Here is a 17,222-nt window from a genome sequence, read left to right as displayed (position 1 = left end):
CCAGGGGCAGCCAAACTGTGGCTCTCCAAATGTCCACGGACTACAATTCCCAAAAGCCCCTGCCAGCGTGGAGAGCAACAGTTTGGCCACCCCTGCATTAGACAGTGGTGCTCCCTACCTCAGAAGAGCAGCTATCTAAACATAAAGGATTTTACTAATTCCATTTCAAAGCAGCATTTACAAAGGACACACACACACACACACACACACACACGAGTTTCTTCATTCAGGTCAACTTGTTGGAACACAGGGCAGGAAGTACTGGAAGATTTCCTGAGATATGGATGACTACTGCCTCTTAAGGAGGAAGGGGATTATATTTCAAATCTCTTTCCCCCCTTCAATTGCTTTTTGTTGTCAAGAGATTATATGTATGAATCCCAAAGATCTTGGCGACAGCAGATCTGGGGAACTCGGAATCAGAAAGCAGCACTAATGCGGCACCAAAAAAAGAGGAAGTAAAAGGCAAAAGAAATAGAAAAAAATAAAGATGGGGGAAAGGCTCTTTTTGGACACAGCTCTGAAATTGAGCAATCAAATTCCAAAGGGGGGGGGGACTCAGATGAGTAAAAGGAAAGCCTGAGGCAAGAATGGAAATAAATAAACAGATGATGTGGCAGGAAGTGCAAAGAGAAAGGGAGAAGGAAGAAGGTGTCTCCTGAGATGCGGAGACAAAACGAAGAACATAAAAAGAGAAAGTTTTTAAAAAACTAGCAGTTCAGGAACAGATGATGAGATTTCCCCCTAGGGGGTAGAACAGGCAGAGGGGCTGTCACTTACTTTGTCCTTGTCCTGGGCAGGCCAGTTTGAGCACAAAAAGCAAAAACAAGGGAAAACAAGAACAAGAAAAAAATGTGACAAATTAAAAAAAAAATCCCCAAATTTTACTTTATATCCTCTAAGGTGGCTAATTCCTTTATTATGGCTATGGAAGTATGGCAAACGCTGAACAAAAACAGGGGACAGGGCAGATGGTCAAATGAATGGGATTGAAGGGAACGCCTACCAAGTACAACGGCCTCCTATGGAAAGTTACTTACCGGTAGCCTTAGGGTTTGTTTGCCCCTCCTTACATGGGATCTAGTGCAAACAGGCTGGGTGAGAACCTGCAGCCCACCCAGAAATATTGGGGGAGGAAAGGCAATTTAGATCCTCTTTCCTGTGGAAACCCTGGTGTGGCTGCCACTGCTGATGCAGCGGGGTAGCTCTGAGGCTTCCACATGGCAGCCTCCCCCACGTCTCCCCCATAACCTTTCCCTCTCCCCCACTCCCACACCACTGGCAGGGCTCTTCTCAAAGCTTTTAAAAACTGGTAAATGATATACTAATATAGTAGTATATTGCAATGTCAATTACCTTTTGTTTCACGTTCAACCCACAGTGTGTGTGTTTGGGGGGGGTGGCATTAAGGGCTGGGGAAGGGAAAAGATGCTCGTGTTGGAGAATACAGAGTCTCCCACCCACCCCTCCTAGCTTTGCAAGCAATCTTTCCCCAAACATCATAGCAAAGTAGGTCTGGGAAAGATCATGGAAGAGACCAGGGAAACTGGGCGGCACACAAAAGTTACAGCAATGCTTTGGGGAAGCAGGAAAAAAGACCCGCTTCAGAATAGCATCCGACCGAGGTCAAATAGCACATGCAAGGAAGACCACAGAGACTGAAACGGACAGAGCTTGGTAAGAAGGGAGTGGGGTATGTGAGGGCCTAGATAGTTTATGGAGGGTCCCGGACAAGGTCAGAACGATCCTCATACTTCACAAAATGGGCCTGCAACGGCCTCAACTGATCTACATGAAATAGGCCAAATCAGGAGAAGCCAAGAATCGATCAGATGGGGCCTGCACATCAAACCAATGGGGTCTGTATGGGAAGAGAAATTGGGGTGGGGGGACACGAGAAGGAAGGCAAAGGGGGGAGAGAAGCAGGCAGAAAAAATAATGGGGGTTGTGAGCAGTACACAAAAAGAGAAAGAGAGAAGGAATTTATAGGGTTGTTAACCTTTAAATCGGCTGCTAGACATTATCCTGTAAACCTTCTACTACAGTGGTCTCCAACCCCCTGTCCACAGCCTGGTGCCCGCCACGAAGGCCGTGGTACTGGGCCGCCGCCGGCCGTGCCTGCCTCTCCCCTCCCCCCACAGCGTGAAGCGTGCCAGGCCACGAGCAAAGCGGCCGCCAAAGTGACCGCTCCGCTCAAGGCCCGGCGAGCTTCTCGCTGCAGCGGGGGAGAGGCAGGGGCGACCGCCGGCATGCCAATGGATGCAAACGTGCATGCGTGGCACCTCTGTGCATGTGCGTTTGCGCCCTGCCGGTGGGTGCAAACATGTGCAGCGCTGCCGCGTGTGCGTGGTGCTTGGGCCGCCGGCTCTCCCCCATCCCTGGAAGTGGTCCTCAACCTGAAAAAGGTTGGAGACCGCTGTTCTAATAAACTAGGAGGGCAAGTGAGGATGGCACCTAATTCCCCCTGTATTCGGTGCCTCCATGACCCTTCTCATAAGGGGATCTCAAGGTATAGCATCACGACTGTGAAAGGAATGGGAAAGAGGGAAGGTAGTGGCTTCTGTTGACTGGGCTAAGGGGCAATGGCACTGCTAAGAGTAACGCCGATGGGGAAATTGAGACGGGGAAGGAGCTGAGCAAAATACTGTGTTTTTAGGCTGATATGTGGTTTGTATTTGGATTGTTTTATATTTTGCTGAAAGCTGTCTCAGGACCATTTTGGAGCCTAAAAGCCAAATAATAAATAATAAAGCCTGAAAGCAGAATCACCAACTAAAAAGAGTGCCTATTAATGTTTCGAGCCACTGTTGTTAGTTTTAAGCCTGTTGCCATTCCCATGTGTTGGTTATTTGGAAAAGGAGCCATCTGTAAAGGAATTAGAAGAGCCGATATCTGACTTGTGGATGACCACAGAAGGGGTTTGATTCCTGGAGAAGCAAGTGTCCCCAGTGTTAATCGAGTTGTTGTTGTTTATGTATCTACCCAATTTGTACCATAAGGTAGACAGGCATATGAACCCAATTTTACCTTAAAAAGGGCACAAGTGAGGAGATCCAAGCCACCCGCCCTCTTCTGCCTGCCTTCTGCCCTGTAGCTTTGGGCCCTTGTCTTCCAGTCCAGTCATGGACAACAAGGAGGTACGATGAGGGATTATGGCAGGGGGGACCAAACTGTGGCTCTCCAGATGTCCATGGACTACAATTACCATGAGCCTCTGCACAGGGGCGCATTGTAATTGTAGTCCATGGACATCTGGAGAACCACAGTTTGGCCCCGCCTAATCTATGGCATCTCAGGGCGGGGGAGGCTTCATCCCCCCTCACTCGTGTGTCCTTTGAAAACATCCTGCTGTACCTGCTCGTGTCTCCTCTGCACCAAATTTGGCCCTTCGCAGGCTGGTTCTAAGAGGCTTTCATTTGATTCACACTTGGCTTTTTCAGGACTATCAGATGCCAACTTACCCCAACACGCTCTGGGTACACTCCTGCACGCAAGAAGGAGGCCTTCCAACTGTCCACCTCTTCCTGTGTCTCACATGCCAGCTCCAGCTGCCGATAATCTTTGTAAACATTCCTGGGGTAAAAGAGGCAATGGGTGACCACACGGCGTGTGCATGTGCACTGTGGATCCACACTTTGGTCCTCTGTTTCTCTGGACACAAACTATGAGGTGTAAATCTGCTGATACATTATTAGAATCATAGAATCATAGAGTAGGAAGGCACCTCCTGGGTCATCTAGTCCAACCCCCTGCACTATGCAGGACACTCACAACCCTCACCCACTGCAACCTGCCGCCCCCTGGAACCTTCACAGAATCAGCCTCTGTTTCAAAATTTCCAAAGATGGAGAACCCACCACCTCCCGAGGAAGCCTGTTCCACTGAGAAACCGCTCTGCCAGGAACCTCTTCCGGATGTTTAGACGGAATTTCTTTTGAATTAATTTCATCCCATTCATTCTGGTCTGTCCCTCTGGGGCAAGAGAGAGCAACTCTGCTCCATCCTCTATATGGCACCCTTTGAAATTGTTGTTGTTGTTGTTGTTGTACACAACCCTGAGCCACTAGGGAGGGCAGTATATAAAGTAAATAATAACAATAACAATAACAACAACAACAATAATAATAATAATGTATTTATATGCCACCCTTCCCTGAAGGCTCAGGAGGGATACAGGATTAAAAACAACATAGAATGCATAATCATTAATACAATTAACATTTACGTTAAAATGATTAAGCTACATGACATAAGCGTCATACTTCATCCCTGTTTCAAGGGTGGAGGAGGGGATGTGCATATTATTTTAGTGATGTTCTCCTCAAGGTATCCAGGGGAGGCACAACACCCGCAGGTAAGTGTCCAGAATCAAGGTAGCTATGTATCTATTACATTTTTTTAACCTCAGCTTCCTCCTAGGTGCTCAAAACAGCACATCACAGCATCACAACAGGTTAGGCTGAGAGGTAGGTTGAGGTGAAAGTGAGTAACAGGCTCAAAGTCATCCATACGGATTTATGGTTTGAACCCAGATCTCATGATGGCCAGTTCATAGTCGGAGGAAGAGTGCTTGCACTCTAAAGCTCACGCCTTGAATAAATTCCAGGCCCTAAGCTAACGCGCCTAGCCTCAACCAGGGCCAGGGCTTTTTCGGTCCTGGCCCCTACCTGGTGGAATGAGCTCCTGGGTGAGCTGCAGGCCCTGCGGGATTTACCAGCTTTCCGCAGGGCCTGCAAGACGGAGCTCTTCTGCCAGGTTTTTGGTTGAGGCTGGGGTCAGCGAATGAGAGCCATTGTCCCCCACCCCCACCCTCACCCCCGGGATTAGCAGTTACATCACGCTCTCCATTCTTCTTACCACTCTGATAGTGGGGGGCCGGAACAAGATTGTTTTTTCCGTCATGCTGGGATTTTAAAGTCTTTTGATGGGTATTTTAATGGGTTTAAGACTGCTGTTACCCGCCACAATCCTCACAGGGAGTGGTGGGAAATAAATATAATAATAATAATAATAATAATAATAATAATAATAATAATAATAATAATAATAATAATAATAATAATAATAATAATAATAATAATAATATGTTGGTCTTAAGTGTGCTACTGGACTCTGATTTTATTATGCTACTACAGACCAACACGGCTACTCATTTGAATCAAACCAAGGATGACATTCTAACTAGTCACACCCTGAGGAAGTGGGCATAAGCCAAACTCATTTCCTGATAGGTCAAATGCCTTTGCCTGCCCTCCACAGTCATCCCACTAGGCTCTACCCTCTGATTATTCAGCATCAATCCTTACTCCTGGGCTCCCTAGGACTGCCAACCTCCAGGTGGAACCTGGAGATTGTCTGAGATTACAACTGAGGTCTGTTCTCCACGTTCCACCGCCAAAACCCCAGGAATTTCCGAACCAGGACCTGGGAACCGTATGACTCTCCCTCTTCCCTCACAGGGTCTAAAATTTAGGAGACACAGCAACTCTAGATGAAAACTCTATCCTTGGTTAGAGCTATTGATATGGGTAGAAAATGAAATTCACAGGAAAGATCTGTCTTCACTTATACGCTCTCTGCTATTGCTTATATGATCACTCATCCTAAGATGACTGAGGGGTGAGTCAAGAGCTGCCAAGCACGGTTTTTGCCTTCAGTTTTCATTCACATTCCCTGCACTGAGTAAGCAAACTGGAGGTCAGAACAACTTTGGAGCTGTTTCCTGAAAATTGCCGTTGTGTAAACAAGTCCCCCTTATTAAAGAAAATGCTCTGCAAAAGTTTATTTCTGGTATTTATATCCTGCTTTTCCTTACCAGAAATTCAAGGTGGCTAACAACAAGAAATGTAAACACCATTCAGTTAAAAGCAAGAAAGCAAAATACGGTTCATCAACAGCTTTAAAACATTTACAACGGAAAAGAAAAAATGGCACATTGCAGCCCATTTGTTTGACAGATCCCCAAATGTAATCTACAGGACCTGTCAGATGTGCAATCAAAAGGAAATTATCTTCCCAGAACCACTCAGCCACAGGTAATTTTAAAATTTTAGACCTGGTTCAGGTGTAATTTTGGGCCACATGCTGACCCCTCCTAATCATGGTGGTCTACAGTGGGTTTGCAGCCTGTGCTTGGACAGAGGCCTGATTTGGATTTCACAGCACACTATGATTTAAAACGAAGGAGGGAAAGGGCAGGATCTCCCAAAGAGCGGGCAGCACCTCTGCTCTGTATTGAAGAGGGCGAAGATGTGCTTGCTGGACATGAAGCCCTTCTCGACATCCCGGAGCTTCAGGTTATCCACCGGCAGCATGTACTTCTTCTCCTTCTCCTGAAAGGGACAGAAATGATTGGTCAGCTTCACTATCCTGTCAAACTGGATTGATGTCATCTATTATCTATCAAGATGGTAGTGTTGCCAAACTCCAGGTGGCACCTTGAGATTTCCCACAATTCCAATTGATCTCCAGAAGAGATCTCCAGAAGCATCTCCAGAAGACAAACTCCAGTTCCCCTGGAGTAAACGGCTGCTTTGGAGGGTAGATTCTGCTGAGGTTCCTCCCCTCTCCAAGCCCCGCCCTCCCCAGGCTCCACCCCTCAAAATCTCCAAGTATTTCCCAACCTGGAACTGGCAACCCTACTCACGAGCCAGGATACATTTTCCTGTAGGCAAAGAATACTCTGGACAGTATGGATTTCCTTGCATTTCCTTGCATGAAGGAATATGGATTTCCTTGCATGATCAGATCAGCAATCCTTAATTGATTATTTCCACTTGAAATCCACTTTTCAGCAAAACATTGATTCACAGACCCCAAGGGACTGAAAAAGAAAGAACTGAAGCCAAAAAGTACATCAAATAGAGGTCCAAGGGCCAACATGAGCAAGGGAAGATCCTTCTAGTGGGCTCTGATTTTGTTCTAGACGAGTAACCACTGTGTCTCGGCTTCCATTGCCTGCTTTCATGGGCGGGTGGAGCAGTGTTTGGTCAAACTGTCCACTATTGGGGCAAGACTCGGAGGATGGAATTGGCCTCGGTGAAAACCCTGCTGCACCTTATGCTGTTGGGCTGAGATGTGCCAGAGTTTGTGAAAATGCTATGCAGGATTCCTGACATGACCCCAGACATTCCTCATTGGCCTGGGGGTGAACACCAGGCAGGCTGCCTCTGGGAATTATCTGCTCCTGAACCCTTCTCTTACCACAAGGCCATCACAGTCCTTCTCCACATCACTGGCATCAAGAAGCAGAGAACCAAGAATGCAGGCACATACAATTTTGGAAACGAGACATTACTTTTCGATGTGTGGGAATTCATGTGTAGCTTACCTTAAATATGAAATGTAAAGTTCATAAGAAATAAGATCGGCCCACTTTGATGGCATTTCTTTGAACCCTAATTTGAACCCCAATCCAAAGCCAGACATTACCAGTATACAACTCTAGGCTGATTTATTGGTCGAGATTCGGCTCTGAATATATTCCCACCCACCATCCTGCAAGCAAGTTGTGAATTTAAACATAGACTGATGCACTACGTTTGACCCAGAGGGGGGAGCCATTATTCAAAAAGAGAGGCAAGCAAATACTCTTGCTTGCACAGAAATCCTCTCGGTGCGCACGCATGGCTGTCTGGCGTGTGTGTTGTGCAGAAAATGAAGAAATGTGATCTATTGCAGCAGTAAAAAGAACAGAAAAGGCAGACAAACTGCCCTCAGCTCCCAAAATCTAGCTAGAAAACACAACAGAAAAGGAACAGGCGGTTTCTAATGCAGCTGAAGTAGGCAACGGAAGCTCCTGCCTTGAATAAATCTTTGTTGGTCTTAAAGGTGCCAATGGATTCAAATGTTGTTGTGCTACTTCAGACCAGCACGGCGACCCACTTGAATCTAGGTAATGGATTGACATTATTGGCATTTTAAACAGTGGAATAAAGACACAGCCGCTACTCAGGGACACTTAAAACGATCGCTCACAGATTATTAGAAGAAAGGGAACAGAAATGAACAATTCAGTCCTTAGTATTACTGTGCCATACAACATTCCCTGATGGGCCAGAATATCCCCCTTGAAGCTGAATTCTGCACTGTGCATCTGCTGGATCTGATGCCCCTAGTACTGTGCATGAATCAGTCCCACTGCACATTGTGCAGGACACAGGATTTCCTTCCACACTGGGCCTGACGGATGGATGGCCAAGAGCTGGGACAGCCTAATTCGCCTCCCTCCCCTGTTGCATTTGCACCAATGGAGTAAAACAAAAGCCATTACACACATTTATGGAAGAAAGGCATTGTGGCTAGCAGCTGACTGCCGATCTAAAAATGGCACCTCCAGGGCTTTTTTACTCTTCCCTACAGGAAATTTTGGTAGCACTAAAAGTCTAGCTACAAGAACGCTCAGAAAGCAATATATTGCAAAGCCACATAGCAGCAGAGGCCCCAGTTTATGGGTGGGGCTATGAATTTTGTAGCTTGGGCTGCCTGATGATTAAGAACCCAGTTGAGGCACTGCAAGCTCATTTCACAACCATGGGTCACACAACAGCTTCCAGATGGCAAGAGCATTCTGCTATTTCTGTTCTCAGTTAGGCTTCTTTCTTTCTTTTTACAGGCAGCCTAAAACAGAGCTTTAAAAAGAACTCAGAGAGACTCTCAGGCACAGAAAAAAAAAACAAAGCAGAAGAGAGACACAAGATTAAAGAAGCTACAAGATTTCCATCTGCCATCATCCTTGCCAGGAGCTTGTCTCTCCCCATGGTAGCAGGAGTAGGGGGTGTTGGGTGCATAGATTTGCCAGACTCCACGGGGTGCCTGGAGACTTACAGCTGATCTCCTGACTACAGAGATGTGTTCCCCCAGAGCAAATGGCGGCTTTGTAGGGTGGTCCCTATGGCACTGCACCCTGCTGACCTCCCCCTCTCTCAAAACCCCACCCTCCCCAGCTTCACCCCCCCAATACCAGAATTTCCTAAACCAAAGTTGGCAACCCTCAGGTTGCAAAAGTCCAAACGTTTTGTAGTAAAAGAAAAGTATGCCAATATGTCTAATTGAAGTCACATTCCCCATTACTGAATTTAATTCCGATGCCGAGAGAGATCTTTTCTCCCAAGGGCTGAAGGTGATTTGATTGCTCAGAGCAGACAAACCAGCTCTTGTCTGCCAAACACGCTTTATGGGAGGGAGCACTTAAAAAACCCTTACAATGGAATTTAAAAATAATTCCTATATTACAACACAAAGCCTTACCCAAAAGCAACTCACAAGTATCAAAATTTAAGATAGGATTTGGAAATTGATAGCTGGTGTGCTACAGCAGTCGGAGAGTTGGACTAGCTTGGTGTAGCAGTTAAGAGCGGCAGCTTCTAATATGGTAAACTAGGTTTGATTCCCTGCTCCTCCACATGCAGCCAGCTCAATGACCTTGGGCTCGCCACAGCCCTGATGGAACTCTTCTGACCGAGCAGGAATCTCAGGGCTCTCCCAGCCTCACCCACCTCACAGGGTGTCTGTTGTGGGGAGAGGAATGGGAAGGCGACTGTAAGCCGCTTTGAGACTCCTTCTGGTGTACAGAACCAACTCTTCTTCTTTTTCTTTTTCTTTCTTTTTCTTCTAGCTAGCGTCTGGGAGACTCCGGGTTGAGCCACTGATGCTTGTGGGTGACATTCAGCATTCTGCACATGTTGGCTAATACACTTTCAATGTGTTTTTGTTGCTGGATTTTCCAGTGCGAAACAGGAAAACCTACTTCTAAAGTGTACTGAAAGTACATCATCCAAAGTGTGTGGGATGGGTTCACACTCTCCGCCTAATCCATCTCCCAGGGCTATTGTGAGGATAAAATGGACGGCCGAATTATGTTAGTCCAAGTTGGGCAGAAAGATGGAGTGCAAGTGAAGTGAATAAATAAGATAGAATCATAGAATCATAGAACTGGAAGGGATCTCATAGGTCATCTAGTCCAACCCCCTGGCAAGATCATTTGGTTCCACTACAAAACGAATGCTAGTGATTCCCAAAGGGAAGAATGAACATTTCTTGGTTTTGTGAGCAGTTTAAAAAGCATTCTGATGTTCAGGTGCACAGTGAGCCAGACATGGAGGATAAGCAGCAACAGGGGTGGCCGAACTGTGGCTCTCCTAGACAGACGTCCATGGACTACAATTCCCATGAGCCCATGGGAATTGCAGTCCATGGATATCTGGAGAACCACAGTTTGGCCATCCCTGTACGAGACCTGCTTTCTGTGGAAACATATCTACAGCATTTCATTCCCATGCGTAACAGGAGAGATGTTTATTCTTTTACAAAGCAATGGACAACAGAACCAAAAATACCTATTATTCTACATCTGAAGCAAATATATTTTGTGGTTTTTTGCTGATAAAACTCAGACCCTCACCTGTCTGTCTGAAACCTGTGGCAAGGATCTCCTGGGTGAAATTGTCATCCCGACTGGATGACAAATATAAATGTTACAGTCAGGAATATTTATCACCAAAATCAATTAAATGGGAATGAATGTAATAACGGAAGGTAATACTTATGCAGTTTTTAAAATAATTTTTTCAAATTAGAACAGGGGTGGGGCAGAGGACACAACTCGCACAATCCTACTCACCAGGCAAGACACAGATTACAGCTCTTCTGCTTACCCCCTTGACAAACACAGCAATATTCTCACAATGACCGGAGGATTGGTTCAGTTCAGAGGCCTGAATGGGAACTACCAAGGATGAAGCAAACACTTTATTTATTCAACCTTTATCCCTAAGAGAACCGCACAGTGGCTAACAAGAAGTATAATTTTTTTTAAAAAACAACAAATTAGAACAATTACCTGAAAACTGAATAAACAAACAAAAAAAGCAATAAAGGAAACCAAAGGTCCAGCGGTGAAGAAACGCAAAAGCAACCGCCTTTAGACTAACATCTGAAAAACGGAAGGGATGGACATGCAGGCTTCCTGTTGGGAAAAGTCCCATGTGCTGTTTCCACACCAGTGATTTGTCCCGGTTTGAATGCTTTTGGGAGGAGGGTCCGTCCCCCCCCCGATTTCCAACAGCATGACGAGTTTTCCTCAACTTTTCTCCGATCCTCCCCTAAACCTGCTTTGCTGCAATGTGTTAGAATCTCAGAATCACAGAAGGCTGCTGCGGGGCCCGGCTGGCTGCCCAGTGAGTAGGAAGATCTGGGTTTTCCCAGCCCGGCGCACAGAACAGGCATTTTCTCCTCTGTGGCAGCCGTTCCTCTTCCACCCCATCCCCAGCCATCAGAGGGACTTTCCCTAAGGATTTTTATTGGAAACCTGCATATCAATATATTGATGAATTTATTTGTTAATTATCATTTTTTAAACCTCAGAAAAGGGACCCTTCTGGAGTGCGGAATCAGGCATGGCAGCCATGGAGACTGGGTTGGGTTGCCAGCTCCATCCTGCAAAATATTCTGAGACCTGGGGGTGGAGCCTAAGGAGGGCAGAGTTTGGAGAGGGGAGGGACCTCAACAGGGCATAATGTCACAGAGCCCACCTTCCAAGTGAACTGATTTTCTCCAAGTGAACTGATTTCTGCCACCTGAAGATCAACTGTAATTCCAGGTGATCTCTGGCCCCCACCTGGAGGTTGACAACCCTAGGACCAGGGCAGGAAAACTACAGGGGAAACCACCATCTGGGAGCTTCACGGCTCCTGCGCTTGATCGTCAGGAAAGCATTGCCACCAGAAACATCTCCATTTTGGGGTCTGCCAACAAGAACATCGTGTCCCATGTGGCTGTCCACCACATCTCTCATGCCAGGGAACATAAAACAGCTGAAGTGTGAACTAACAAAGAATATGGGTAGGCTGATCCACGTGAAGGAACTTGGTGGAGTGGTCCCCATCCACGGTGCCTGTCAAGAGCTTTCAGAAAGTGGGTGCAGCTAGGTGGGCAGTGCAGATTTAAAAGCATCCTGTATAACTGAGGTTTTGCCTGAGGTACTATTAGAGTCAAATATCACCTTGCTGTCTTACATTTTATTATTGGCTCCACTTCCTTTGGCAGCCCTTTGCTATTGTGCCATTGCCCTGTGACAGAATTCCAAAGTGCCCACAGGCTCAAAAAGGACCCCTCCCCCTGTTTCATAGAAACATAGAATCATAGAGTTGGAAGGGGCCATACAGGCCATCTAGTCCAACCCCCTGCTCAACGCAGGATCAGCCCAAAGCATCCAAGAAAAGTGTGGGCCATTCTGCACTCGTTCAAAATTGCACAATGGTTGCAAATTGAAATCCCTACTAATTTGCTGTTATGCACAACGTCGCTGACAATCTGCCACACTCCTGAAACCGATCCGCAAAAAGCGCTTCATTGTAGCGCTTTCAGGGAAATCCCAAAAAGTGGATTCATCCTCCGGAAAGCACTACACTCTTGCAACCAATCTGCAACACTAGCGGGAAAGTTCTGTGAGTTACCATTGTTGCGGTTTCTGCAAAGTCCCTCCCCCTGGCTCTCTCCTCTGATCTTCTGGCGAAGCGATCGCCATTTTTTTTTCTCAGAGCGAGCGGAGATCAACGAACCGGCGAGCCTTCGTTTACCCAGCGAGGCTTCCCTGGCTGCAGTCCCTCCCCAGAGCTGTTTTAAGTCACCAAGCACCAAGCACCACACAGCCAGGTTTGCTGGTTTATTTTCCCTTTTTTTCACTCTATTTTCAGCCGAAAATCGCACCCGTGCGGGGGGGGGGGTTGTTTTTTTTTCACTTGGGGGGAGTGTGGCAACGATGAAACGGCAGCTCAAACACCACCTGCTAGCTAGATGGATCTCTCTGTTGCAACAAATCAACGCAGATTCATTGCAACGTGTTTTTTTTTAAAACCTTCCTTAAAGGGAAAGGGGCTTTTCGGGAGCATGATAACGGCCGCCCATTGGCTGCTCGTTTGATTGACGGCCAGGGGCGGGACAAAGCTCGGCAATATCGCTTCCTGGCTAGCGATTTTTGCCGAGACCAGAAACCTGTGGGAAACGATAGAAACGCAACTGGATTCCACTACAAAGGCAGGTATGCATAACAACGAATTCCACTATTTAAAATGCCGTTTTTTCGTTCCGAAACCAATTTGCTACATAGATCCTGGTGCGGAATGGCCCTGTGTATACAACCTTTGCTTGAAGACTGCAAGGGGGAGCTCACCACCTCCTTAGGCAGCCTATTCCACTGCTGAACTATTCTGACTGTGAAAATTGTTTTCCTGATATCTAGCCTATATTGTTGTACTTGAAGTTTAAACCCATTACTGCATGTCCTCTCCTCTGCAGCCAACGGGAACAGCATCCTGCCCTCCTCCAAATGACAACCTTTCAAATACTTAAAGAGGGCTATCATGTCCCCTCTCAGCCTCCTTTTCTCCAGGCTAAAGTGGCTCCAAACCATTTATTGCTGTAAAGGTTACAATAAACACTTTGAACTGAGCCCTCAAAACCAACTGACAACTGGTTCAGTTCTTTTAGGATCAAAGTTATCTGGTAATGGTGGATTTCCACACAGCCACAGGGCAGGTGGGTCATGAACCCTGATATTCCTTCTTATGAGGGTACAAGATCTTCCTCACCATGAGCCTCCTTAGAGGGGTCGGAGGACAAGAGAGAAGACATTATATGATGGGGATAATGGCTCTACATGACCTTGCAGGCCTGTCAAGGAAATGCTGAATTTGTGCTGACTCAAGTCCAAGTTATCTCCACCACGCAGTGGAGGGTTGGATGAGGGGGAAACTTTCTTCCAACTACATCCCTACTTGTTGCCAGGAGCCATTCTCTGGAAATACATTTCATGCCAAAGCCTCTCAGTATTTCAGGGAAATGGAACTGGGTGGCCCTTTGTAAAATCTGTGAATCATATTCAACAGGACTCATGTTACTATTCCTTTCTTTTGCATTTCCAAGTGCTTTGCTGCTTCTTTATAATTCCCCCCTCCAAAAAAAAACCCTTTATTGCTGAGCAGAGATTTGAACCCGAGACCAGTCAGGGCCTAGGCTCTAAGATCTGCTTCAGATTCCATATCATGACTGCAAAAGAGGAGCAGTTAATTTGGGATAATTTTTGTCAACAGCTTTACATTCCTAAATTCACTGGCAACAGAGTCAGGAAAACATCTCCAGGGTAGAACCAGGTCAGGCATGCATAAGCAGCTCTCTTAAATCAGCGCAGAAGGCCATCTAGTCTAGAGTCTTGTTTCCTAAGGATGCTTTGGGGGAGCCCACAAGCAAAGCATGAAAACAACAGCCCTGCTCCACAGTTTACCTCCACCTAGGATCTGGGGATCCCCTGGCATTACAGCTCTTTTCCACATCACTTCCCCTGGAGAAAACGGATGCTTTGGAGGGTGGGGCTCTACAACATGTCCTTCCAAGGCTTCACCCCTAAATCTTCAGGAATTTCCCAACCTGTATCACCACCAGCCCTCCCCCCAGTGGCCAGGAGCGACCCTACCTTTGCCCCATTATTCAGAGGTACCTGGTCTCCACACATGAAAATTCCATTTCTAGTTATCATTACTAAAAATGATGGATAGACTTCAATGCTCGCAAATTTGTCTTATTCCCTTTGACAGCCATCTAGGTTGGCGCATTGTGTGGCACCAAAGTCTACAGGTAAAAAATGGGTAAAAAATCATAGAATCATAGAAACATAGAGTTGGAAGGGACCTCATGGGTCATCTAGTCCATGGGTAGTCAACCCGTGGTCCTCCACATGTTCATGGACTACAATTCCCATGAGGCCCTGGCAGCGTTTGTTGGCAGGGGCTCATGGGAACTGTAGTCCATGGACATCTGGAGGACCACAGGTTGACTACCCCTGATCTAGTCCAACCCCCTGCACTATGCAGGACACTCACACCCCTATCGCTCATCTACTGTAACCTGCCACCCCCTTGAACCTTCACAGAATCAGGCTCTCCGTCAGATGGCTATCTAGCCACTGTTTAAAAATTTCCAAAGATGGAGAAAAATGGGCAAATGATAAAAGATGCAATTTAGTAAAGTTAAGTGTAAAGTTCTGCATCTGGATCAGAAAAATAAAAAGCATGCCTACTGGATGGGGGATATGCTTCTAGCTAATACTGTGTGTGAACGAGACCTTGGGGTACTTGTGGATTGTAAACTAAACATGAGCAAGCAGTGTGATGCAGCGGCAAAAAAGGCAAATGCCATTTTGGGCTGTATCAACAGGGGCATCACATCAAAATCACAAGATGTCATAGTCCCATTGTATACGGCACTGGACAGACCACACCTGGAGTACTGTATGCAGTTCTGGAGGCCTCACTTCAAGAAGAATGTAGATAAAATTGAAAGGGTACAGAGGAGAGCGATGAAGATGATCTGGGGCCAAGGGGCCAAGCCCTATGAAGATAGGTTGAGGGACTTGGGAATGTTCAGCCTGGAGAAAAGGAGGTTGAGAGGGGACATGATAGCCCTCTTTTAAGTATTTGAAAGGTTGTCATTTGGAGGAGGGCAGGATGCTGTTCCCATTGGCTGCAGAGGAAAGGACATGCAGTAATGGGTTTAAACTACAACCACTGGACTCATTTCTCATGCTAGCAAAGTTATGCTCAAAATCCTACAGGCTAGGCTCCAGCAATATGTGGACCGAGAACTTCCAGAAGTACAGGCAGGATTTTGAAGAGGCAGAGGAACTAGAGATCAAATTGACAATATATGCTGGATCATGGAAAAAGCTACGGAGTTCCAGAAAAACATCTACTTCTGCTTCATTGACTATGCTAAAGCCTTTGATTGTGTGGAGCACAACAAATTATGGCAAGTTCTTAAAGAGATGGGAATACCAGAGTATCTTATCTGTCTCTTAGAAACCTTTACAGGGGGACATGATAGCCCTCTTTAAGTATTTGAAAGGTTGTCATTTGGAGGAGGGCAGGATGCTGTTCCATTGGCTGCAGAGGAAAGGACATGCAGTAATGGGTTTAAACTACAAGTACAACGATATAGGCTTGATATCAGGAAAAAAAAGATTCACAGAGTAGTTCAGCAGTGGAATAGGCTGCCGAAGGAAGTGGTGAGCTCCCCCTCACTGGCAGTCTTCAAGCAAAGGTTGGATACACACTTTTCTTGGATGCTTTAGGATGCTTTGGGCTGATCCTGCGTTGGGCAGGGGGTTGGACTAGATGGCCCGTATGGCCCCTTCCAACTCTATGATTCTATGATTCTATAACCCACCACCTCCCGAGGAAGCCTGTTCCACTGAGAAACTGCTCTAGTTGTCAGGAACTTCTTCCGGATATTTAGATGGAATTCCTTTTGAATTAATTTCATCCCATTCGTTCTGGTCTGTCTCTCTGGGGCAAGAGAGAACAATTCTGCCCCATCCTCCATATGGCACCCTTTTAAATACTTGAAGATATTTATCATATCCCCTCTCAGTCATCTCCTCTCTAGGCTAAACAGACCAAGCTCCCCCAACCTTTCTTCATATGTCTTCGTCTCCAAACCCCTCACCATCTTTATTGCCCTCCTCGGGACACATTCCAGTTTGTCAACATCCCTCTTCAACTGGGGTGCCCAAAACTGCACACAGTACTCCAACTGAGGCCGAACCAGATCAGAGTAAAGTGGTACCATCCCCTCCTGTGATCTGGACATGACACTCCGTTTGATACAGCCCAAAATTCCATTTTCCTTTTTAGCCACTGAGTCACACTGCTGACTCATGTTCAATGTATGGTCTACTAAGACTCCTAGATCCTTTTCGCACATGCTACTGCCAAGACAAATCTCCCCCATTTTATATTGGTGTATTTGGTTTTTCCTACCTAAATGCAGAACTTTACATTTGCCCCTATTGAACTTCATTTTATTCAATTTCGCCGACTTCTCGAGCCTATCAAGATTATCCTGTATTATGTTGCTGTCTTCAGTTGTGTTTGCTACCCCTCCCAGTTTAGTATCATCTGCAAATTTAATAAGTATCCCCTCTAATGCCTCATCCAAATCATTTATAAATATGTTGAACAACACAGGCCCCAGGACAGATCCTTGGGGAACTCCACTTGTCACTCTTTTCCAAGAAGATGCTGAACCATTAACAAGTACACTCTGGGGACGATTTGTCAACCAGTTATTGATCCACCTGACAGAATTAGGATCCATATTGCATTTTACCAACTTGTGAACAAGAATATCATGCGGAACCTTATCAAAGGCTTTACTGAAATCCAGATAAA

General features: G+C 46.2%; 1 protein-coding gene across 16 annotated transcripts in view; it reads right to left on the bottom strand.

Moving 5' to 3' along the window:
- Nucleotides 1–17,222, bottom strand: part of DNM1 (dynamin 1) — a 200,286-nt gene that overhangs the window by 21,907 nt on the left and 161,157 nt on the right. For all 16 annotated transcript variants that reach the window (XR_013226072.1, XR_013226075.1, XR_013226073.1 and 13 more), the window contains 2 exons: nucleotides 6,223–6,332; nucleotides 3,462–3,573 (listed from right to left, as the gene is read on the bottom strand). Coding sequence is in view for 9 of the 16 variants with exons in the window: in XM_077307111.1 (XP_077163226.1) it covers nucleotides 3,462–3,573; nucleotides 6,223–6,332 (222 nt within the window). In the remaining 7 variants the exon portion in view is untranslated. The remainder of the gene's footprint in view (nucleotides 1–3,461; nucleotides 3,574–6,222; nucleotides 6,333–17,222) is intronic.

Source organism: Paroedura picta, chromosome 12 (assembly GCF_049243985.1).
Source record: "Paroedura picta isolate Pp20150507F chromosome 12, Ppicta_v3.0, whole genome shotgun sequence".
NCBI lineage: Eukaryota > Metazoa > Chordata > Lepidosauria > Squamata > Gekkonidae > Paroedura > Paroedura picta.
Note: the sequence above shows the minus strand (reverse complement) of the source record. Positions and strands in the feature narration are given on the sequence as shown.